The sequence below is a fragment of the Globicephala melas genome, chromosome 11, assembly GCF_963455315.2.
Source record: "Globicephala melas chromosome 11, mGloMel1.2, whole genome shotgun sequence".
Lineage (NCBI taxonomy): Eukaryota > Metazoa > Chordata > Mammalia > Artiodactyla > Delphinidae > Globicephala > Globicephala melas.
The window spans coordinates 70,449,571-70,474,550 of record NC_083324.2 but is presented as its reverse complement, the minus strand read 5'-3'; the positions used below and the strand labels follow the sequence as shown (position 1 = coordinate 70,474,550).

At 55.8% G+C, this 24,980-nt stretch overlaps 1 protein-coding gene across 1 annotated transcript; it reads left to right on the top strand.

Annotated features, from left to right (window-relative positions):
- The first annotated feature begins 230 nt into the window (after nt 1-230).
- On the top strand, nt 231-23,943 carry C11H6orf132 (chromosome 11 C6orf132 homolog). Its single transcript, XM_030870749.2, has 5 exons — nt 231-532; nt 10,318-10,424; nt 17,930-18,005; nt 20,062-23,158; nt 23,790-23,943. Exons 1-5 carry the CDS (start codon nt 388-390, stop codon nt 23,905-23,907), a joined length of 3,543 nt encoding a protein of 1,180 aa, XP_030726609.1. The 5' UTR covers nt 231-387; the 3' UTR covers nt 23,908-23,943.
- The last annotated feature ends 1,037 nt before the right edge of the window (nt 23,944-24,980 follow it).

Here is a 24,980-nt window from a genome sequence, read left to right as displayed (position 1 = left end):
AGGGGGCGGGTCGTCTCCGCGGCTGGGCGTGGGCTGGGCGAGGTCCCGGGCCCACCGGGCCCCCGCCAACAATGGCCAGTTGTGGAAGGAGGCGGCAGGAATGCGGCCGGGGGAGTCGGGCGGCGGGCCGGCGGGGCGGCGGCGGCGGCGGCGGCAGCCGCGGGGCGGGGCCGGGTCGCAGCCGCAGCCTCTTACCTGTCCGGGTAGCTCGCATTTCCCGGCGAGCGGCGGCGCCCGCAGCACCTGTCTCCCGGTGCGTGGGCGGGGAGGACGGCGCGAGGGCATGGCCTGGTAGAGGCCCCTGGGCAGACGGTGAGGAGTCCAGTCCGGAGCAGGGCAGGAGGCGGAGGGACGTTCCTCCCCGGCGCCTGCTCGGCCGGCGGCAGCATGAAAAAGAACCCGACGGTGCAGGGCACCTTCAGCAAACTCTTCGGCAAGAAGCACGCCAACCCTCCCGCCACCTCCCTCTACGCCACCAACCCCCCCTGGATTTTCACCCAGGAGGCCCCGTCGGAGGGGACCCGGGACTTCGGTGAGTGTGCCCGGGAGCCGGAGGGCGCAGGGCTGCCGGGCGGTCCCCCCACCCCGGGCGCGACCTCCCTCCCGGGACTCCGGGCGATCCGCGGCCTCCAGGGCGGGAGACGCGGCAGCGCAGAGGGGAAGGAACGCGTTTGAACCTGTGTGCTGGCCGGGCAGGAGCCTCCGGCGAGAGAGGTGTCTCTGGGAAAGGGAAGGAGGGGCCCCTTTCCACAGCGAGGTCGGAGACCTTTGCGGGGGTCCCCGCATCTGATCTTAGTCCCTCTTCCGAGGTGTTTATTTTCCCTCCTCTGTGGAAGTTATATTTGCGTTATCGTTGCCAGAAAGGCTTCCCGCGGTTTGCAGTGCCCTCCCTCACCCTTCCCCCAGCAGTACTGTTGAGTACAAAGGGTTCCCCTGGATCTGAGGACTTGAGGGTGGTCCTTTCAACCCCCCACTCTTTCCGCTTCCGCCGTCCCCCCACCCCCATTTCCCAGCCCCGCTTCGCCTGGCCCGGGGTCACAGGCAGAGAGGGAGCTGCTATCTGCGTGCCCACACACTTGGCTCTGCCCTGGGGAGGCCCAGGAAAAATCCACAGGAGTCACTGCTAGCAGGATACCAGCCTGTGCCAGACACCAAGTCACTTACTGGGGTCACAGGCTCTTGTCAGGTCAGAGGGAGAAGCCCCAGACCCGACAGAGGAGGCTGAGGAAGCCCCTCCTGCCTGCCAGCCGCCCCTGGCCCCTGCGTCAGGGTGGCGTGTCTGCAGGCATCTGAAAGCACCATGCCCACCCTGCCTTTAAAGGGGTTCTGCCTGTGGGTCACCTTATCACTGCATCTTTCTGCAGTTTGTACCCTATATAACTGAGGGGGAATCCAGGGGGTGGGGACAGGAATTCACTTCTTGTGTATGATCTGAGCTTCTGGGCCCAAGGAGGGTCACCCATCACTACTTTACCTCACCTGCCTTCATTGTCACCCCATTACCTTCACTGACCTTTATGGCCACTGTGTGGGGACCCACAGAGGATGTTACAGCCTCAGCTCCTGCTATTGGATTCACTTCAGCACCCAAGTTGTCACAGTTGGGACACAAGGCACCCTGACAGGAGCAGGGCAAACAAGACGTTGCCTCTCTCTGGCCCAAGGATCTCAGACCAGCTGGTGAACAGAGCTGACCGAATGCTGTTTAGCCCTTTCTGAGTCTTTGCTATAAAAGAGTAAGTGCAAAAGGACCAGAGAGAGATGACCTCTGATTGGAACTAGCATGTGAGCTGAGAGGGAAGGGCACCCAGCACTGCGAGAGCAAACAGCAGGAGCAAAGCCTACGAGGGCCAGGGTGGCTTGGAGGCAGGGTTTAGGACCTTAACAAACACACATGTCCTGCCACGTACAACTCTGTGAGGCCTAAACGCCTCTCCTCCTGGGTCCCAAACGTTTGTCGACCCCTTCTTAGGTGCAACGTACCGTTCTAAAGTCCTTGTGTTGTTGACTTGTTGAATCCTAGCCTATGATCCTGTTTGACAGGTGAGGCAACCAAGGCACAGCGAGGTTAAGTAACACGCCCAAGATCACACAGCTTTAAATGACGGAGCCAGGGTTTTCTCAAGTGTCCAGTTCACTGATTTTTTTTTAGTAGACTTATCAAGTTGCGTAACCGTCAGTGCAATTCAGTTTTGGGACATTTCCATTACCCCCCAGTTTCCCTCATGATGCACAGCCAATATTTGAACCCAGGCAGTGGGGCTCCAGAGACCACACTGTTAGCCGGCTTGCAGAGTGGACTTTGTGGAAGGTAATCAAGGGGGAATTTGACTGGAGGGGCATCTGCTTGAGAACACCTCCCCCCTCACCCCCCCACTCCTTCCCCAAGGGGAATGCCTTACACACTTATGTACATTTTTGCCTTACATACTTCTCTGCATTTTTGCCTGCACTGAACAGACTGCAGGTGGGGTTCAGCCCCTCCAGTAGAGAAAGGCAGGTATGGTGCCCTGTCGCCTCTAGCCAACTGCTGCCTCCACCAGCGGGGCTGGAGCCCAGGGAGGCACCTCCTCCCGTTCCCCAGGGCAGGGCTAAGTCTCCATCTGACTCAGCCTGGTTGCACCACATGGAGGGGTGGGAAGCACTGTGCACCCAGCAGGATGGCTCTCCAGTGTTTCTGGGGTGTTCCTCAGGGTGCCAGTGGGTGTAGCAGAGGTCTTCCTGCTGAACAGGACATGTGCTCGGAGTTGGGGAGGGGAAGGACCAGTGTTGGGGATTCTGGGATGTGATGAAGATCCCAGACCTGTTTTGGAGCCCACCTCTGTCAATAAGTGGGGGCCTAGCCACTCTCTGGGCCAGTTTTTTTCTTCTGTTAAATGGGGCTGGTGTCCAGACTGCTTACAGAATGACTGCTTGAGGTTGGTATATGACAGTGCTTTGAAGAGCATTAAAAGGAAAAACACTAAAACAAGGATTGGCAAATTATGGCCCATGGCCTGTTTTTGTAAATAAAGTTTTATTAGAACACAGTCAGCCATGCCCATCATTTGCATATCATCTGTGGTTGCTTTCATGCTACTAAGGGCAGAGTTGAGTCACAGCAGCAGAGACAGTATGGCTCACAAAGCCAAAAATATTTCCTAGCTGGCCCTTTACAGAAAAAATCTGTCGACTCCTGCATGATTTATTATTATCAGGGCATTTCCAACTCTGAGCACTTCCTGCTTCAGTTCCTGTAGCTGAGGCATGTAGAGGCCATGATAAGAGCTCAAAGGGGTTGGGATTAGTTTCATAGGGTCCCTGAGTCTGTGAAATTCTCTGAGATGCTGGCGGTATCCAGCCCTTGGAGAATAGCTGGTAGGATGGAGGGGGAAGAATCAGTGTGGGAGTGTGTAAGGGAATTAAGGAGTAACCACTTGCTCTGTGGCTACAGTCATGTAAAAATCCGTTTGCACAAGGGTAGGCTGGGTGCAGCAGGTAAAATGCAAACAGTCATGTGAAGGTGGTGACAGGTAAATTTTTCTTTACAGGATTTCCCTAACATTTATCCAGTAACTATTAGAAGGGCTTCACTTAATGCGATTGCAATCCTAATTAAGCCTCCTGTGAGCCCACACAAGGGTCTTAAAAGGCTGCACAACTGCTTTTAAAGTACGTGAGAAAGCAGAGATGTGGATCTTTACAAAGTTCAGGATAAGGGACTTGCTGCAGCCTGAGACAAGGCTGCTAGTCGCTCAGGACTCCTCCCTTGCCTCTTGGGTTAGTTGAGCCAAGCTTCTTTATCTACCACCACCCCACCCCACCCACAGGACGCCCTGATCGCTGGGGGCCCTTCTTTCTTGTTCCTCCAAAATGTAAATCACCTTCCTCCCAACCACCTAGAGCACTTATTTAAAATGCAGATCCAGGGGGCCCACCTGGGGTACATGAAGTCAGAATCACTGGACTAGGACCCAGATTCTGGACTTTTCACCAGCTCCTGGGTGATTCTTTTATATGGGAATATTTGAGAATCCTGGGGTTTCCTTCCCCAGGTGGAGCTGGGCCATTCTCTTTCCCCTGAGGACTTTTTGCAGTTCTAAATAAATGTATAGGGACTGTCCCAGCTCCTTATCCAGGAGAACCCCAGTGCTCCCTAAGGTGGCTACTCGTTCTGGGGTCCCCTGCCCTGGTGTCTCAGGCCAGGCTAACAGGTAGGAAGCCATGAACCCCAGGGGCTGAGCACATATTTCTGGCCAGGGACAGGCTGGCACCAGCCTACCGAAAGGAAAGCTGACCTGTGCATGGCAGGGGTGTGAAGGAGATTTTTGTTTACTCCCGTCCCCTGGAGGTGTGCTGTGGTTTGCTTGCAGCTCAGCAAACACACACACACACACACCCTCTACTGTCCCATTATATAAGCTCCTCTTGTTCCTGTCACACACACACACACACACACACCCTCTACTGTCCCATTATATAAGCTCCTCTTGTTCCTGACACACACACACACACACACACACACACACACACACACACACACACACACACACACACACACACACACACACACACACACACACACACACACACACACACACACACACACACACACACACACACCCCTCTACTGTCCCATTATACATTATATAAGCTCCTCTTGTTCCTGTAGTTCAGCTCAGAAAGCCAGGCCCTCCCTTGACCACTGCAGACTGGCTACAGGGTGCCTTTCTCTCCCAGCCAATAAATTAATAACAATAATAACATCATCATTATTATTATCAGTTATTTATTGAAACAGGCACTATACTAAAAACTATGTTTTGTCAATTACACTCAGAGGCTCAGATAGGTTGAATGACTCAAAGGCATTTCAGCTCAAGGCAGCTGAAAAATTAAAGTGCATCCAATCACCTGGGACCTTGTTAAGATCAGATTCAGATGCACTTTGAGAAGTTCCCAGGTGAAGTCCGGCAGGTCTACAGGCCATACTTTGGGCAGCGTGTCGTAGTGGAGGGCCTATTTGCTGCACTCCTCCCCTGTCCAGTCCCCAACCCCAAGGCTCCTCCCGTTGTGCCTGCCCCCGCACTCTGTGGCCCCAGCCCAGTAACACCTTTGGAGTCCCCTCTGCGCTTGGACAAAGGCCTCTCTCCGGCGCACCAGGTCAGACCTGCTGGGGCTTGCTGGGACAGACCAGCCTTTTCAGGTTCCTGTCATGTGGCCTTTTAATTAGCAAGGAAGGGCCTCATCAGCCATTTGTGGGTTACATTCACCTGGGGCCCCCTGCTGCGTCCCTGAAAGGCTGGGCTTCCCCTAGTGGCCAAGGATCAGATAACCCACTTCAGTGGGGTAGAGGTGAGGGTCTGTTTTTGGGTTCTGGGTTACACTGGTCAAGGTAGCAAACTCTCCCAAGCTAGAACACCACCGCTTTTAAGCACCTGGAATTTGATGAGACCTGTGGCCAGTGCTCCTGGGGCCATTGGGGGGGGTCCTGGCAACTTGGGACCCCCACACCATTACCCCAGCCTTCCTCTCACCTCTGCTAGCTTTTTTGTCTCCCTTGATTTTGGGAGGCTTCTCCCAAAATGATCCCCATTTGACGGGTGGGGAAACCCAGCCTGAGGTGCTACATGGAGGAGCTGGGCTGTGACCCCAGATCTGATTCCAAGATGCATTTGTCTCCTCTAGACCTCACCAACTTTCCAGTCTCACTCTGGAAGAACAGGAGACCAAGGAAAGAGATGCTGAATCCCTGTGTGATTTCCTTGCTGTCCTGGCTGTGACCAGAGGGAATTGGATTCTAGAGTCAGGTTGCCTGGGCTTGAATCCTGGCCCCTTTGACTCACCAGCTGTGGGACCTTGGGCAGGGGACTTAACCTCTCTGAGCCTCAGTTTCCTCATCTGCCAGATGAGGATAATAAGAGTACCTCCCGCACAGGTTGTTTTTAAAACAATTTTATTTATTTACTTATTGGCTGTGTTAGGTCTTCGTTGTGGTGCGTGGGCTTCTCATTGTGGTGGCTTGTTGTGGAGCACGGGCTCTAGAGCACGTGGCCTTCAGTAGATGTGGCGTGTGGGCTCAGTAGCTCCACGGCATGTGGGATCTTCCCGGACCACGGCTCGAACCCGTGTCCCCTGCATTGGCAGGCGGATTCTGAACCACTGCGCCACCAGGGAAGCCCCGCACAGGTTTGTGAAGGGGGATGTAAAGAGCACTTAGAATGGTGCCCAGCTCGTAATATGGCGTATCAGGTGTCAGAAAGTTACATTTTTATCATTCATTACCTCTCTAGTTTGGACCTGTCTAGGATCTGGGGAAAGAGCTCAATAACTGTCTCAGAGCTCAGCCTCCATGGAGATCCATGGGCAGCTTTTGGGCTGGGGGAAGAAGAGCATTTTATCAGGCTTTCAACCCTGACCTTTGTATGTAAGCGAAATGCCAAAGACCCAATGAGAGTTTCCTTCTTTCGGGGAGAAGGAGAAAGGAAGGGCTGGAAGTGAGGCAGCCACTTGTGCCCAGCCCTCAGCTCCCCTAAAGCTGGGTGTTCCCCCCTCCACTTAACACACACACACACACACACACACACACACACACACACACACACACACACACACACACACACACACACACACACACACACACACACACACACACACCTGCCCCAGACTGAGAGAACCAGGTCAGCCTGTTCGGGGAGAGGCAGCAAGCCACGCGCCATGTGTAAGGCACCCCATTATTTGTGCCTGGAGCCCAGAACTGCAAGTTGGGGACCCCGTTTGAGCCCTGGCACCACCACCACTGCTCTGAGACCTTGGACCAGCCCCATCTGTTCTGGGCCTCAGTCTCCCCATCAGCAAAGGGGGCAGCCCCAAGCGTCCAGACTCAGAGCTCTCCCTGACAAGAGGGCAAAGGGCCACCCACCTCCCAGTGGCTTCCCCACCATGGGTAGGGTTGTCCAGCCTCCTGTCTGTCTCTGGCTTCATCTCCTCACTGTCCATTCCTTCTTCAAGAGGCCATCCTTTTTTTTTTTTTTTTTTTGAGGTATGCGGGCCCCTCACTGTTGTGGCCTCTCCCGTTGCGGAGCACAGGCTCCGGACGCGCAGGCTCAGCGGCCATGGCTCACGGGCCTAGCCGCTCCGCGGCATGTGGGATCCTCCCGGACTGGGGCACGAACCTGTGTCCCCTGCATCGGCAGGCGGACTCTCAACCACTGCGCCACCAGCAGCAGCAGTGGAAGCCCAAGAGGCCCTCCTTTAATCTCTTCAGTTGAGGAGGGGGCTGCTTCCCAGGAAGGCCCATTCTAGTATCCCTGACACTGATCCTAGCAGCATTCATTTACTTCCACAGGAAAATCCCCAAGGTTGGACTCTATTGTCTTTCTGTTTAGTTTTGGACCTTGACCGTGAGGCTCAGAAAGCCCCAGCCCTGACCTTGAACTCTTGGGGAACCCCGCTTATGGTAGTGGCCACACTTGACTCACCTGCTGGTGTGCCTTGACCAACTGGGAACTGAGCCCAGGTATGAGGGGCCCAGGGAAATTCTGTCAGGTTCTAGACACACCTCTTTTTTTTTTTTTCTTGAAATAACGTACATTTATTATCTTACAGTTCTGTAGGTCAGAAGTCTGACACTGATCTCTCTGGGCTAAAATGAAAGTGTCAGCAACACTGTGTTATTTTCTGGAGGTTCTAGGGAAGAATGTTTTCTCACCTTTTCCAGCTTCGAGAGGCTGCCTGTACTCCCTGGCTCGTGGCCCCTTCCATCTTCAAACACGGCAGTGGCCAGCCGAGTCTTTCTCACATCACACCACTTTGACTCTGCTTCTCTCATCACATTTCCTTCCCCGACTCCCAGCCACACCTCTTAGAATGGGGAAATCAAATTGCATTTCCAAGAGGTGCCCCCTTGGGAGGGAGCCACCCAGGCCTTCCACGTCTGTCTCTACCACAGCTGCTCGCCTTCCACAGGTATTCCAGAGAACAGTCGTATTCTTAGAAAGGGCTCCCCTGCTCAAAACAACCACAAACCAACTGAGACAACAGTGGCTCAGAATCAGAGCTGAGTCGTGGAATCTGTGAGGTGTGTAGAGTGGGAGCATGTGGGGGTCAGATGGCCCCGGCTCAGATCTGACTCTGCCCTAACCCGTGTGGGCCTTGGGCACGCTGCTTCACCTCCCACCCCTCCCCAGCACTGCTTCTTGGCTACAGCCAAGCCTCCCATACCCTCCAATAGCACCCCTGCCCCTCACACCCCCATCCTCCCATCCACATCCTATAAATGGCGGGATCAGGATTCCCCACTTCGGGAGCAGTGTGTACAGTATGGTGGTTCAGAGGTCAGCCCTGGAGCAGAGACCCCAGCTTCACCACTTACTCTGAGGCTTTGGGCAAGTTATTAGATCTCTCTCTGTGCCTCAGTTTTCTCATCTGTAAAACGGGGATGGTGATCATACCGATTGCAAGGGGCTGTTTTGAGAATTAGATGAATTAATAAGGTATAAGATGCTTAGAAGGGTGCCCAGCCCATTACAAGTGTTCAATAATTCTACCTAGTCTTACATTATTACTGCTATTATAGTGATCAACCTGCCAGATTGCTTGCTTCTAAAGCTCCTAGGCACACAATAAGAGGAACTATTCATATTGTGGTAACTCAGCTGCAGAAAGGATACTCCCTAGACCCCAACACTGGTGCAGAGATTAAATAAAATAATGAGAGAGAAGGTCTGCTTGGAAGCGTGCCTGTGTTAGTCCCCACCCCACCCCCAGTATAACGTCTTGGTGATCAGAACAGCACTATCTAGAGAATGTCCCAGGAAATCCTGTTGTCAACACACAGACGCTTAGAAGCCAGTGAGAATTGGGTGGGTTTTAGTGGTAGCTGTTGGGGGTGTCCTGTTATTTCTACTTTTCTTGTTTCTGATTGTGCCAAATCTGCACTCTTACAACCCCCCTCTCCCTCCCCACCCACCCTCTGGCATCTTGGTCTCCAGCCTTAGGCATGGAGCCTGGCAGCCACCACTGGGGAATCATGTTTGCCCAGAGTGTACGGGACGGGACGGGGCAGCGCTGGGAACTAGAATTTCTGGAGACATGGGGGAAGCTCGCCATTTTGGCCCCTTTGAGAGGTAGAGAATCTGGAATGTGCCAGCCGACTCTCTGCCAGGTAGGGCAGCACATAAAGGACTCTGTGTCCCATTTCTGGGGTGCTCCCCGGAGCCTCCATGTCACAGTCAAGGCCCTCTATGTGGGAATCTTTAAAACTCTTGCACTTTTCTCCTAAAGTCATGTGCAAGAGGCAAAGTAACCACCATTCATCCAATGTTCCAGTTAGTAGGATTCTGGTTAGTTGGAATTTTGACCTTTCTTCTCTTTCCCCTCTGGCTATAGAGGAAGAGAAGGTCCCTTGGCCCCAGTAAATGGAGAAAGCCCTCCTTGCTCATGGCCCATGTGGTATGAGGTCCACAGTGACCCCTGCCTCTCAGAGGTGACAGTGTGTGAAATTCTCATCAATGTGTCTTAAGAGTTATGAGGGAGATTGGTTGAGAAAATGTTCTACAATAGTTCCCACTATTGTAGAAACAGCCCAGAGCACAGGTCCAGCAACTAGAGGAAGAGAAAGGTCCTGTATTGTCTTCCTACAGAGGACGGGACCACATTTGCTGGCACTGTCATTGTTCCCATTGTACAGGTGGGAAAACTGAGGCCCCGAGAGGTTAAGCCACATGGTGAGTCAGTGGCAGAGCTGGGATTTGTACTAAGTCAGGTGGACCCTACTGTCCTATTTCTGCTCTGTCCTCAAGGGTGCGTCAGATGGAGCCGTGCCCCCAACATTGATGGTTTGGGAGCTAAAGAAATCTTGGGTTAGAGGAGTCCGGAAGGTGGGTGCTGGGCCACTGGGTGGCCTAATCTGCTCTGCTTGTTCCAGATTAGAAATTCAAACACTCAAGCGAAAAGCCAGCTTGTTTTCCTCCCTCTCTCAGAGATAAGCTTTAGCTGGGGCCTTGATCAAGCTCTCGGGGCCCCAAAAGGAGGGACTTGTTGTGGGAGTGAAGGCTTAGGACCTGTACGGGGTGGATGAGGAGAGAGAGGACTGCTGGTGGCTGAAAGCTTCAGGAGACCCCAAGAAACCGCCCCTGGAGTCCCTCCCAATCCTGCTTCACTTGGTCCCAAAAGCACACGCCCCACCCGTAGGATCTTGTTATGTAAGAGGTGCTGGGCTGGGTCCAGCAGGGGCCACTGCGGGGCCTGATTAAACTCAGTTTTCCTGATTAAACTCCATTGGCCCCTGTGCCTTTGATCTCCAGCTCATGGTCACCCCTCACTTGTCTCCTCTAGATGGGATCTATTTTGGAGACAACCGAGCTGACACAGTGAGTGAGTCGGGAACCGCCACACTGAAAGCTCGGCCAAGAGTCCGGCCCCTGCTGACCTTTCTTCCACTGGTGAGTACTGTTCCGCCCTGAGGTCTGTGGGTCTGCTGTGGATGGGCCACCTTGGCTGCCATAGAGGAGGAAGCCCCACCTGCCCTGGCCCGAGTGGTCATCAGCCTCACCCTCTGTCCATTCCCTTCCGTCCTGATGCCAGCCCAGGGTGGCTACTGGGAGGAGGCATGGCTCATGGCAGAAAGGCTGGGATTAGGGGTGTCAGCTCCTCCGAGTCAAAACCTAAGGAGAGGTTATGGGGAAGTTGCATGCAGAGGCAATGCAGCAGTGGGTACCTCCAGCTCAGCAGGATTCATATTCCACAATAACCGATGGCTGACTGCTCTGTGCCACGCCCTGCATTGGATTCTGGGATTCAGAGATGATTGAGCCAGCATTGCTCAAGGAACTCCCTGCCCAGTGCAGGGGATGAATCAGTAAACAGACTATTAGAATATAGGCCAGAGCAGGAGTGGCCAATCCAGCTACAGGGTGGTGATCAAGGAAAGCTTCCTGGAAGAGGTGGCACCTGAACTGTCTCAAAGGTCAAATAGCAGTGACCCTTGGGAGAAGGGCATTTGAGACCGATTTGTTTGTGGATCTGAAACTGCCAGAAACCAAAAACTCCCTTCTGGATCCTGTGGTTGGGCTTTTGTTCTCTAAAGGGAAAGACACTCAAAACAACTGCTCTGTGACTGGGTTTTCAGGGACAGCCTAGACCAGCGCCATCCAATAGAAGTATAATGTGAGCCTCATGTGTAATTTTATAATTTCTAGTAGCTACATGAAAAAGAAAGAGGTAAAATTAGTCCAAAGATGATCATTTCAACATTTAATCAATGTAGAAAATACTACTGAGGTAGTTTACATTCTTTCTTTCATACTAAGGCTTCAAAATCTGGTGTGCCACATTGAGAGCACACATCTGACTTCTGACTAGCAACATTTCAAGGGCTCAGTAGCCACTTGTGGCCAGTGGCTACCGTATGCGACAGCCCAGATTTAGAGCCTAAACTGTCAGCCTCATAAACTCCAGGTTCACTACTGTCTGTGAGACCTGGGTCCCGGTTGAGACAATACAGTCACGGGGGTCACAGCATCCCATACCTCGACGGACAAGGCACCTAATCCTGGTCTGAGTTCTCAGGGGCCTGTTAGACCTCACGGCACCCCATGCCTCAGTCTGGGGCACCCGCAAGTTCTGTCCAGCACAACCATCTCCCTTGCACCATCACCGATTTTTTCTGGGTTGTCCAAGCTCACCAACCAGACCCCGAGATTCTCTGTGAGAGGCACTGAGTCTTACAGTCTCCTTGCTGCGACCCCAAGGCCTGTATGTGGAGGGCTGAGCACACAGACCTCTGGGAATACAACTTTAAGTAATTTATTTTCTGCTTACAAAAGCAATTCACGGACATCACAGACAAATAGAGAGAGTACACCACCAACAACAAAAAGGTATAAAGCAAATGAGTCCACCCCTAACTTTGTTTCCAGAGATGCATAAAACTGTTACAGGGTTATCGCACCCATACATGCAGATGAAATAATTTTGAGATTTTCCGTCGCTGGAAGTGAATTCGATTCTCTCCCTTCACCTACTCCCAGCACACATACTCAGAATTACAGTGGTGGGCGCCCAGGGCTGACACACCAGTGCCTGTTCTGGTTGTTAAAATATTTAAATAAATGGCTGTTTCCCCTTGAGTGGCGCTTGCTGTCCTGGCTCCTCCCTCAGATCTGCACCAGCAAGTAAAGGGTTAATGCAGCACAGCTGAGTTTCTTCTGATGGGCCGGCGTCCTGTATCCCTGCTCCCACCCACCCACCCACTTTGGGCCCCTTCAGTGATCAGGGCAGGTCCCTGCCTTTCTGCTCTCCTCCTTTCTGGCTTGGGTCCTCTGGTTTGGATCTGGTCTGGGCCAAGCCGAGCATGACTGGGGGGGCTGCACAGGGTTAGGGACTGCTGGCTGGTACTGGCTTGGGAGCAGTCCTTCCGGGCAAGCCTCAGACCCAGTCCCAGGAGATGGGGCTTCTCGCCACCAAACTCACGGCCCCTCACTGGTGAAGGCGAGGGAATGAACACACTGTGAACCCACAACTGAAAGGGGCCTCGTCGGGTCCACACCAGCCTCACTTTACATTGGCAGGAACTGAACCCAGAAAGGGAAGGTCATTCCATGCCGTCGGTGCCGGCTGGGTGGCTTGTGTGGTCCTAGCCAGTGGCAGGGCCATGAGATCGTGGCTGACACGTGGGGGACACTTACCGTGCGTCAGGCACCATCCCAAGTGCCTCGCCTGTGTTAACAGAGTCATTGGAGCCACCCTCTTGGGAAGATGCTGCTGTGAATCCCCATTTTACAGGTAGAGAAACTGAAGCACAGGATGGGGCAGTAACTTGCCTAAGGACAGGCAGCTCATAAGTGGCAGAGCTGGGATCTGTAGCCGGGCTCCAGGCTCCGAGTTCTATTCAGGCCGTCCTATCTTCCCCTCCACCCACGGCCTAGAAGCTTTTTTTCTTCCCTCCCAGCACCAGCCCGCAGCACCGCCTGCATCTCCCATGTCTGCCTCTCTGAACCCCTGCCTGGCAGCCAGGGCTTTCTGGGCACCAGGGCTTCTGCCTCTGTAGGGTCATAGACCCCTTTGAGAGCATGATGAGGCTGTGAGCCACGTACACGTAATTTTGCTTACAATTCCAACAGAGGGATCTCAGGCCCCTGGAAGCCCACCTATGATGCATCTTAAGATTAGGAACCCTGGGCATGGTGGCCCGTATCCCGGGGACATGTTTTACTCCTGACTCAGGTTGTAAGATACAAAGCAGGCCCAATAGCCTTCATCACCAGCTCCTGGGTTGAGGGGAGTCCGACTCCTCTCCCTTAGGCTCTGGGCTGGATCCTTTGCTTTCTTCTAGCTGGGGCAGGAGGCCGGGAGAATGAGAGGCAGGAGGACAGAACTGTGGGTTCACACGTAGACACACGTGCGCACACCCTGGCCCCCAGCCCCACCGAGTTGGGGCAGGGGTGGGGAGCTGGGTCGAGGCCAAGCCCTGCCTGACACTGTCCTAACCAGCTGGGCCTTGCCCCTCCCTCTCCTCCCTTCCCACACTCAGGGGGCACCTCCCAGGCCAGGCCACCCTGGGGCAGGGGAGGCTCAAGGCGGCGATGCCCATGACAGGCCCGTGCTCTTCCTTGAGCGCCGTCCGGGCCGGACCGTATTCTGGGAGCACTGTCGCTGTCAGTACCTCTCAGGAGCCCGCAGAGGGACTGGTGCAAGAGGGGAGGGCAAGATGAGGCAGAGAAGGGCCACAGCAGGTGCTACTGGCCCCTTCCTGGAGCTTCCTTGCCCTGTTTGAGGTGAAAGTGCAGAGAACAAAGAAATACTTTCCCAGGCAGCCGGCAGCTGGAGGCCAATTATGAAGAGGACCTTGGGATCCCTCAGTGACTGGGATGGGATCTGCATTGATCCTCAGGTAACTGGCACCAGTGCCTGCTGTGCCACTGGGCTGCAGGGTGGCTGAGGGCCAGGCCCTTCCTCTCCCAGGGCCGCTGGCTCCTCACCCACCAGCGGGGGTTATACTGGATGGTCCACTAGGGTCTCCTCAGCTGTGACTTTCTGTGTTAAAATAACTTGCTAACAGAGGGGCAGGAGGTGGGGTCAGCTCCCTGGAGCCCCCCAGAGACTCCAGGCCCTCTGAAAAGGACATGCTTCAGTCACCAGGGCCACCCCACTTCCTGCTCTGCAAGCTCTGAGGAACTGGATTAGAATCGCAAACTTCAGAGCTGGGGTAGGGGCGGACCTTAGTGCTCATCAGGATGAGAAAACTGAGGCCCAGGGAGGGGACGGTCCTGCCCAGGCCACACAGATCAAAGGAGGTGGAGACAGGACCCAAGTCCAGGTCTCCTCCTCTCAATTCAGTCCTGTCTACACCACGTGGGCCTGGGCTGAGTCGGGGAAGGATCCTTTCTCCCCACTTCCTTCTACCTCCAAGGGGGAGCCCGGCCCAGAGCTCAAGCCAGAGCCTGTCCCTAGCTTTTGAGAGCTGACTGGTGGAACAACTGGTGGAAAGAAGGTCATACTTTCTCTGGGGCTGCCTCTTGCCCTACCCTAGTCTGAGCCCAGCCATCTCCAGGGCAATGCATATGAGGAATTAAAAATTAAATGCCAACGTGGCAAATATGGGGAAACTGACTGGACAGGTCCCCTGGGCTGCTGCAGGCGGTGAGAGCTCCCTGGGTCACCCCACCCTCTGAGTCAGGCAGGCCTGGCAGTGCCTGGGGAGGTGTCAGCCTGGGTTCCGGGCAGGAAGCCCGGCTGTACCCTGCCCTCCTTGAAACGCAAAGATGCAGCCCAAGTCAGCCGGATTTCTCCTTCCCACTTTTCCAGCCCATCCCCCGCCGTGGGAGCTCGTCTCTGAACTCAAGGCCCAGGCTCCCTTTGGGGTTGGGGTTTGAGCTCCTTAGGGTGAGCTGGGAAGGGCAGTCCTTATTGGCTTTCGAGTGATTCGCGTGGCTGACGTTAGCTGGGAGGGCTGTCAGGTGGGGGAAGCTCCATGCGTTCCTGGGGGGTGGGTGTCAGAAGCTTGCAGCCAGTGTACGGATGGAGCACCCTCTCCCCACCGTAGCCACCCCCGCCTCTGCCCACCTGGCTCCTCCTCCATGGTGGAGGTCTCAGCCTGAACCTCCAAAGCTCCACCCACACCCTTACCCTTATCCACACATGGCCACCCCTTGGGCTCAGGGATGTGCACCCCCAGCTTGGGCTGCCCTCAGGACTGACTGGGAAAGAAGCTCTAGAAATGGGCTCAGGGCCATTTAAATGGGGGATTCTAGGGACCTTGGTGCCTGGAGCAGGGTCAAGAACGGGGTGTTGTGGGCTCTTAGGGCATGTCCCTTTGATCCCATGGACTCCTTGCCCTAAAGGGAACCAGAGCAGGGCCCTCTGTAGCTCAGAGTCCAGGGCAGGACCCTGAAACGAGGGTCTAAGAGCAATTCTGGGATGGCAGGCTGGTCCAGAGGAAGATGGCCTTGTTGGTGGAATTCTCTGTTCCCCAGGAAGGGGGTATGAGCTGTGGCAGAGGGTGGAGGGCAGGGCGGGGAAGTAATGGGGCTTTTTTTTTTTTTTTTTTTTTGCGGTATGCAGGCCTCTCACTGTTGTGGCCTCTCCCGTTGCGGAGCACAGGCTCCGGACGCGCAGGCTCAGCGGCCATGGCTCACGGGCCCAGCCGCTCCGCGGCATGTGGGATCTTCCCGGACCAGGGCGCGAACCCGTGTCCCCTGCATCGGCAGGCGGACTCTCAACCACTGCGCCACCAGGGAAGCCCTGGGCCTCTTCTTTTTTAACGCTCACTGGTTCCCAGCTTCAGAGAAGCTGCTGTGTGGGGATCACACTCTGTACCCTCACGCTGCCCCGCAAAGCCAGGAAACAACTAACCGGCTGGGCTTCACCCCGCTGGGGACGCTGGGTGCCTGGAGGGGTTTCCTGTGGCTCTCACTCTGGGGGCCTGTCCTCCTGCTCCCCCAGCCTACAGCAGTGTCCCCAGCCGTGCCTGGCTCTGACTCTGACTCAGGGTCATCTCCCTCACCCCCTGCAGCTCCACACCTCACCCTGAGGTGCCCCAGCCAGGCTACTGGAGGAATCTGGTGAGGAAGTTTGCATTCCACAATGTGTCAGTAAGGCACCGAGCTGGCCTGTGTCCAAGGCAACCATGTGTGGCCCATTGGCCAAGCTCCTGGTGACCCACCCTTGGGGGTTGCCTGGGTTCTGAAGAATCCCAGGCATGAGGATGTGTGTGTCCCAGTCCCAGGAAGGCCAAGGGGGCAGGGCTGGGCCCATCGGTGGGGTAAGGCTGTCCCCTGAGCCCTTGGTGGTGCAGCAGGGGGCTAGCAATGGGCTCTGACCCCCTGTAACATTAAGGGGGAGACAACCTCATCCTGAATAGTGAACGCTTTCCTCCCTTCCTCTTTCCTTCTTTCCTTCCTCCTTCTCTTCAACTCTGAAATGTCTGTGGTTGAAAGGGCAGTAGGAGATTCCCGGCTACCTGACCCTGACTACGGGGAAGCACCCATGTATCTCTTCAGGTCCAGCTGGGCAGACACATCCCGGGAGCTGTGCCCAGGCAGAGTGTCCATGGACTCAGGCCACTGCTCACCTACTGAGCCTTGTTAGGGCCTGAGGGCCAGGAGCCCGGGGAAATGCCCTTCCTTGAGTGCTTCTCTGCAGGACCTATTTAGGTGTGGGGCATCACAACAAACCTAAGGGAGGTAGGATCAACCCCATCTTACAGATGAGAAAACTGAGCCTCAAAAGGCGAGAGGGGGGCACACTTCCTGACCACTGACCTTGTGTCCGATTCTGTCTTTGAGATGATGGAGTTAAATTAAGATTGCCAATCTGGGGACTTCCCTGGCTGTCCAGTGGTTAAAACTGTACATTTCCAGTGCAGGGGGCACAGGTTTGATCCCCGGTGTGGGAACTAAGATCCCACATGCCACGCGGTGTGGTTAAAAAAAAAAAAAAAAAAAAAAAAATTGCCAATTTGGTCTGCCTGCCTATAAAATCCATGCTCTTTCTTCTTGATTACAAGAATTAAGAAAAAAAACCAAAACTATGTACTGTGTGCTTCTTTAAATTATGAAGGAAACAGAAATTCATCGTTAAGAACTGAAAATAGAGACAAGTATAAGGAAGAAGATATATATAAATATTCTTGGAACAGCACTTCTGCCCCCAGTCTCCCTGCCAGCTAATCATTGCTGGGTGACTTTTCAATATATGAGGCTGTGAGGGATTTTAAAGGGCTGCTTGACTGAGCTGGGGAGCCGGTTTGCACCCCTCTGTGAGGTGAAAAATTGGAGTCACCTGATGCACACGGGCCCTGCTGAGGTCGAGCAAGACACTTTGCTTTCTTGTTTCAGCCCTCGTGCGGTAAATAAGCATCCTTTTCTATTTAGTGCCATGTTTTTTCATATTTCTTTGCTTTTTGTTGGTGATTTTGCTATTTAAAATGGTCCCCAAGCATGGGGCTGATGTGCCGTCTGACATCCCTACATGCGAGGAGGCTAGGTGAGGCGCCTTAACAGAGAAAACACGTGCGTTAGGTAAGCTCCGAAGGTGTGAGTTATGGTGCTGTTGGCCATGAGTTCAGTGTCAGTGAGTCAACAATAGATATTAAATAAGGTCTCTTTAAACAGAAACACGCATAAAACAAAGTTATGTATTGATCAGCTGATGAAGGTGCCTTGACCAAGGTTTACAGGAACCTAACCCTGTGTTTCCCTCGGGCATTTTGACCCAGTTTTTGCTAATTGAGTGTTCGCAGCGACTTTATAGACCCTAACTACCGTGAATAACAAGACTCGACTATATCATAAAATTCACCCTTTTAAATGAGCCCTTTTATATTTTAGTAGACTCACAAGGTTGTGCAAGCATCACTGTGGATTTTCCAGCAATGAAATGGCCTCACGGAGTAGCGATTTAAGAACCATGTCTTTTCCTGTCCCCTAACCGTTCTGCTCTCTTTCAGGATGCCCAGGAGAACCATGGACTGGCTGTGCCCCCCCCCTCTGTCCCAGACAGCTTTGCAGACCAACAAATGACAGGTAAGAGGACCCTAAGCTTGGGGCTTGTCCATCTTTCTTTTTTCCTCCTTAAGCCCAAGCGTCTGGTCCCCCCTCCCCAGCTGGTGAGAAAGCTGGAGTCCCCGGGCCTCTTGGCTGCTGGCTGTCGTGGGTGGGAGATGAGGAGAGCCACGGTTGGCTAAGGCCCAGTGGGGGAAGGATGGTGAGGGCTGAGGCCAGAGCAGGAACAAGTTCAGCGTGAGTGGTAGAGAGAACCCCGGAGTAAGGCAGACCTGGCTTCGAGTCCCAGCTCCCCTGCATACTAGCTTCGCTCCCTGGGGCAAATCACTTAACCCCTTGCACCTCCGTATCTTCCAATGAGCCACGGGCAAGACAATTCCAGTTCTGGAAGAGTAAACTAAGTACTGGATGGGATGCAAGTCACTTCTTGTCATACCCTGCTCAAAACCCTCCAGTGACTTCCCTTGTCACCCAGTGGAAGGGTTCTTGCCAGGACCGCCAGAATCTGGCCCTACCTGGTCTCATCTCCTGCTGGCTTTCCTGTCTCATGCTGCTCTGCCATCCCGGTCTCCTTGCTGCTCCTTCAATATCCAGGCACATTTCCACCCTCAGGTCTTTGCGCTGCAGTTCCCACTGCCCTGACAGTTCTTCGCCTGCACGTGTGCATAGATCTCGCCTCCCTCTTTCCCTCTTTTCCTCTTTGCTCCAGTGTCACCTTCTCAGCCAGGTCTTCCCTGACCACCCTAGTCACATTGCACCCCTACCACCCCTCCTGGGTTTCCCCCATATTACTCATCACCTAATGTGGTAGTAATTTACTAATATATTATGTTTATTGCCTGTCTCATTGCCCCATTAAAACACAAGCTCCACGAGAGCCAGTATTTTGACTATTTTTTGGTTTGTCTTTTACTCATTGTGCTCAATGGATGTTGGTTCCCCTCCCTACTCTCTGTCTGGCGTTTGCTTTGAAGTCAGACAGCTGGGAGGAGCCCTTCAGAGCTGCACATTCCCAGGTTTGTTTCTCTCCGCCCTAGAAATTGAGAGGAGGAGAGGTGAAGGACAGGTACCCCTCAGAGAGAAGTAATCAGGGCATCCTGGTGGCCTGCAGACGATAGGGAGGGGGCAGGGGCTGGGGCCAAGAAGGGAGGGATGTGAGCCGCCGGGGCCAGGGGGGCTCAGCAGCTCTCTGGTGCCTCGGTCGTCCAGGTCACCTCATTTCCACAGACCCCCATCCATCCTGCAGTCCAGAATCTGTTCCAGAAGTTCTCTGTGAGGTGGAAACTGGGTTCTTGGTAGATTCAGGATCTTTAGAAAGCAGGAGGTGCTCATGCAAATTTCTCCCTCCCAAACTTTCACCCAGACTTCCTTCCTGAGGTCTCCAGGCCCCCACCCCCATCCATGACTTCCTATCTCTGCCACCTTCCCTGTCTGTCTTACGGCTGAATGACAAGGTAAGCACAGGTGGTAGCAGTCAAAGCAATTACCATTCCTTAAGCACCTACTATGGGCCTAGCCCCTGGTAAGCTCTTGCCATGCATTTGCATGAATTCTCTTGCTTAATCCTCACAACAGCTTTATGAGGTAAGTGCTGACATCGTTCCCATTTTTCAGATGATGAAACTGAGGCTCAGCAAAAGGTTAATGAGTGTGTCTCAGGTTGCACATTTAGTAAGCGGAAGAGCCGGGATTTGAACCCTGGCCTCTCTGGCTTTGTACCAGCCAAGGCACCTGTAAGAAACACTTGGTGTTGAAGGGCCTAACTGAAGGGAGTTTAGTAAAGGGATGATATACAGGACTGTGAGTGGGGCAGAGAAGGGTGAGCCTTGGGAGCCTGTGGAGAAGATTTAGCACAGGCTCCAGAGGCTGTGCCAGGGACAGGCAGGGGCCCCTCCCCAGAAAGAAGAGGGTCACTCCCAGGAGACATGGCTGCTCCTCACGTGCTGTTCAAAAGGAAAGGCACGACACCGGCCAGCTACTCCCTCAGGAGCCCACTCCGCCCTGCCCTGGGCACTCGGAGATGGGCAAGCCCGGCTGCCTTCTCGCCCTTCTCATCTCTGCCTCTCCCTCCTTGCAGGCACCAGCAAGCTTATCAATGGCAACCTCCGATTATACAGCTCTGTGGGGGACCTGAGGCCTGGGCACTATGGCCAGGACTTGCTCATCCCCCCGCCACCCCCGGGCCCAGCCCCGGCACCACCCCCAGACGCTCCGCAGCCTCAGGAGGAGCCCTCACCACCACCTCCACCTTCCACGGCTCCCCCGCCTCCCCCGCTGCTGCCGGAACCCCCGTCCCCGCCCAGCATGGCCCCACCTCTGCCCCCAGTGATGGGGGCCCTATCCACCGCACCCCGCCTTCCCTCCCCATCCACACCCACCCCTCCGGACTTCATTCCCCCTGCGCCCCCCCTACCCTTTTCGCCAGCCCCAGCTCCCCCAGCTCCAGTGTCTCCTCGTACACCGGGGACTCACCCCTTCCCCGCTGCGGGTGTCACCAAGTGGAAATCAGAGGTAGCGCTGAGTGACAGGCAGCCAGAGGTCCCCAGAGGCAGTCCCCCCAGGAGCCCTGCTGAGCCCAAGGGGAGCCTCCTGGGACCGGAGACCCACCTCACCTTCCCCAGCTCGCTCAAGGTGCCTCCCCCAACCCCAGTCAGGACTTCATCCATCTCCTCTCAGGAAGCACAAGGGGCTCTTCCTGAGGAAAGAGAGGCCACCAAGAAGGCCCCCAGTCGACTCCCACTGCCTCCCAGCTTCCACATCCGCCCCGCGTCCCAGGTCTACCCCGACAGGGCCACTGAACCAGACCATCCCGAGGAGCCCAGGGCTACGGCACCAGCCCGTCCGAGGCCGGGCCAGTCCCAGGCCTGGACAAGCGAACAAGCCGAGACTCCACCTCCAGCCCCTCCCCCACCCCCTCCTCCACTCCCACTCCCTCCCCCGGCCCCCCCCCTGCCCCCAGCTGCCCCTCCTTTGCCATCTGCTGAGAAGGCAGCCCCTCCCCCGGCTGGGGTTATGAAAAGACCCAAGTCCAGCTCTCCTGCTCCCAAACCCAAACTTGACCCCCCCAGCCCAGAGGACACAGCCTCTTCAGAGTCCGTGGACTGGTGGGATCCCAGCCAGATGGCAAAGCTGCGGAACGAGCTGTCAGCCTATCTCTGTGGCTCCAAGAGAGAGGACCGGTTTGCCAGTCATAGACCAGGCCCAACTGCATCCTCTCAGGGAAAGGAGAGCCAGAAGGGCCCCAGCCTGCCAGAGAAGGAGGCGCCCCCAAGTGTTCCTGAGGAGAGTCCTTGCAGCCAGCCAGAGAGGAAGGCTGCCGCCAGCCTGACCCTCCCTCCTTTGGACTACATCCCCCAAGACCCGCCAGCTCCTAGCATCCGGCAGATCCGGGATAAGCTGGAGGCCCAGCTTTCCTCATCAGCAGAGAAGGAAGCCAAGCCCAGCAGAGGGTCTCTGCCTCCCAAACCTCAGCTAGAAGGGGTAAGAATCTTTGAAAACAGGGCTGATAATGGCAAATTCTCCAAGCCCGCGGCCAAGAATCTGCCACCTCTATCCACCACCCCTCTGCCAACCACACCACTCCAGTCCAAGGCCACGCCTGGACCAGCCATACCACCCAGGGCCACACCTGAGCCAGCCACACCTGGACCAGCCACACCACCCAGGGCCACACCGGAGCCAGCCACACCTGGACCAGCCACACCACCCAAGGCCACACCGGAGCCAGCCACACCTGGACGAGCCACACCACCTAAGGCCACACCGGAGCCAGCCACACCTGGACCAGTCACACCACTCAAGGCCACACCTCTGCCCACCACATCATCCCAACTGATAGCAGAGAAGAACCTAGTCCCAGCTGGACAGTGGGAGAAGCCAGAACATCAAGAAGTTGCAGTGCCCTCCAAGCCAGAGGCAGGAGGGCGCTCCTCAGAGACCAGTAAGCCTACACAGGGAGCCCTCTCATCTCCAGCCCTCCCCGCAAAGATATCCCCTGGCCGAGAAGAGGTGCCGTTTCTCTATAAGCCCCATCGCAGCCAGAACATCCCCAGCAGAGATGTGGCCGTGGTGACGCCCACCCTGTCCAGAGGAGAGGCGGTAGGGTCATGGGAGCCTGTGGAGGTGAAGGAGCCCCGGAGGCTGCCAGCCAACCCCCCTGCCTCAGCCCAGCCTGCTGAGGAACTCCTCAGGCATCCAGTGACAGGGCAGGTGGTGGAGCAGGGCTCCCCGATGGCTCTGCTCCTTGCAGCCAGGCAGAGGGCACAGAAGGGGAGGTCCAGAGGGGCTGCCCTGGGCCAGTCCTCCCTGCCAGGGAGTCTCCGTGGCCACAGCCAGCCCGGGGCAGGCTCTGACACCATCTTCTACAACGACGGCCAGCCCAACTCCTTCACAGTGGTCCCCAAGGTACCCAAGGAGACTGAGAAGGACCCCCAGCTAAACTTGCCAGGACAGCCCAAGGTACCCAGTCAGTGGAAGCCCCAGCCCCGCGGAGACCCAGAGGGCACGGAGCCCAGCCGCGGGTACAGCTGGACAAAGACGGAGCCGCAGGCCCCCGTGGCTTGGGAAAGACCAGTGCCCTCCAGCCTCCCCCAGGGCTGCCTGCTGCCCAAGTCCTCCTCTTCCCCTCCTTCTCCTTCCCACAAGAGGGAAGAGGAGTTCAACTTTGAGGTCATCCCACCGCCACCAGAATTCAGCAATTACCCTGAGCCCCCGCCCCGCGCCCTGCAGTATCTGGGGCGCCGGGGTTCCCCTCCCCAGAACAACTTCTCAGACTTGGGGCAGCTCGCGGACGCGGGCCCCGCTCGCGGCTCCTCGCGCTTTTCCGCCAGTGCGGGCCCCGCCGGGGCCTCCATGGGCCTGGGCCGTTTCTCGGGCGGGGGCCGTTCGCTTATCAAGAAGCGCCTGTACGTCGTCGGGGAGACCCACCGCAGCCCCAGGCTGCCCCGGGGCGGCAGTGGCCGCAGCCCGACCTCCCCTAGCTGCTTCGGGCCGCATCCCAGAGGGCCCTTCGCAGCGCCCGGAGGACCGGAGATGCGGCGCGTCAACTCGACGGGCCGCGCGCCCCCTGCCGGCCTGCACGCGCGGAATATGCCCCTGGAGGGCGGCCCCCGCGGAGAGGCCAAGTACAAAGCGCCCGGCGGCGGCGACTGCGGCTGCGCCCCGGCTACCCGCAGGTGAGTTGCGGGCCAGGGTGATGGCGGAAGCCTGGGCTGGGAAGCCAGGGGAGAGGGAGGCTCTCCCCTGGACCACGGGGGAGCTGGCCAGGCCACGGCCATCAGTCTGGGACATTTGGTTTTCTCCCCTCTGGCTCTCAGGGCAGAGAGAAGGGGGAGGGAGGCACACTTCGCCTGGAGAGGGCGCCTTTGGCGCTTCCTTTATCTACTTCCTTATATCCCGTTATCTCCTTTGTTTTCTCTTTCCCCCTCCTCCTGCTTTCCCCACCAGCTCCCTCTTCTCTCTCCTCTCTCCCACTCCCTGGAGCCCCAGCGCGGGGTGGGGGGAGACCTGAGTGGTCCTTGGGTGCTGGGATTTCCCATCACAGAGACGCGTCCAGAGCCAGGCTAGGAGGGACGGGTTCTGAGCAGAAGGGTATGAGGCATGTACTCTGGCATCAGGGTCTAGACAGGAGGGAAGCCCTGTGTCTGGTGAGTCAATACTGGGGTCCTACTCTGGGGATGGTGAGCCCTGAGCTTGTGGGGTAGCTCCATCACACTGAGCCACGTCCTTCCTCTTGTGCCCTGGGGGAGATGGAAGGGGTGTTGGTTAGCCAGATATTAACCTCATCTCTCTCCTGCTCCCCACCAGGTCTCCCCACAGCAACCCCCACTATGGAAGCTCCATCAACACATTCACCGTGAGGCCTGGGACCCACCATCCCATCTCCTATGCCTACTCGGGGGCCCATCGGAAGGCCCCATCCTGAGCCCAGGGTTTTCTCAGTTCCTCTCCAAGGGGTCGGATCCAGGCACTTGTTTTTGTGGGGGTGGGAGGGACGCAGCAGGTGTTAAGTAGCCTCACTGAGACACAGAGGAGTCTGTTTCCCAAAGACAGACAGGGGGACAATGAGTGAAGCAGTGGGCCCAGTAAGATTGAACTTCTGTTTCCCAAAGCACTGGTGTGGCTGTGGACTGTCTGCAGATGGGGGTGGGAGGGGGAAGGAGGGAGGAGAGGAGGAAGGAGGGAGGAGAGGAGGGACCTTTAAGGAGCTGGAGCCTGAGTTTTCACTGTCTGGTACTATTTGCTTTAGCAAGGCTTATTGAAAGCAGTTTTCCAAGCAAGCCTACTGAGCAGGTTCTAAAAGCAAGGGCTGGAGCGCTTGCTCAGAAGGGAACCCATCAGGATGGCTGTGATTGCTGGTCAGGCCCTCATGAGGGGCTGAGGCCCAGCCCTGTCTGGGTTGGGGGTGCAGGGTGCTACAGGTTGACCTCCTCAGCCTCCACCAGTCCACCAGTCCACCAGTTGCCACTCCCAGAGGCGACACCTGGGGTTCCTAGCATAGAAGCCACGTTGAGGTGTGAGCAGGAATATGCATACATACATGTAGAGAAGGTACTGGAACAAAGTGCTTTGCACTGACCAAGGGTGGGGATGGGGTACTGGTGGTTCATTTCTCCCTGGCCCTGAGCTACAGGAAGCCCTAGAGAGAGAAGACATGGCAGGTTTGGGATGGAAGACAGAGGATTAAGGCTTGCTTTTCTTTTCAGACCCAGGCAGCCATGATTTGGGGGATCGGGCCCAAGGAGCCAGAAAGCCTGGGGCTTGACACCAAAGGCCTTACCTGGCCAGGCCCTGTATGGGATTTGGAGGGGCATCATTCCCAACCACCCCTCCCAACCCCAATACTACAGGTCTCCAATATTACTGAGGCCTTAGAATGTGTAACCAAGATGCCAGAAGGCCTTGTAGAGTAGAAGGTGACAGAGATGGGAATAGAGGTCTGAGAGGAGTTTGCTGCAAGTATGGAACGTGGTTTGGAAAGTCAAGAGTGGCAGGACT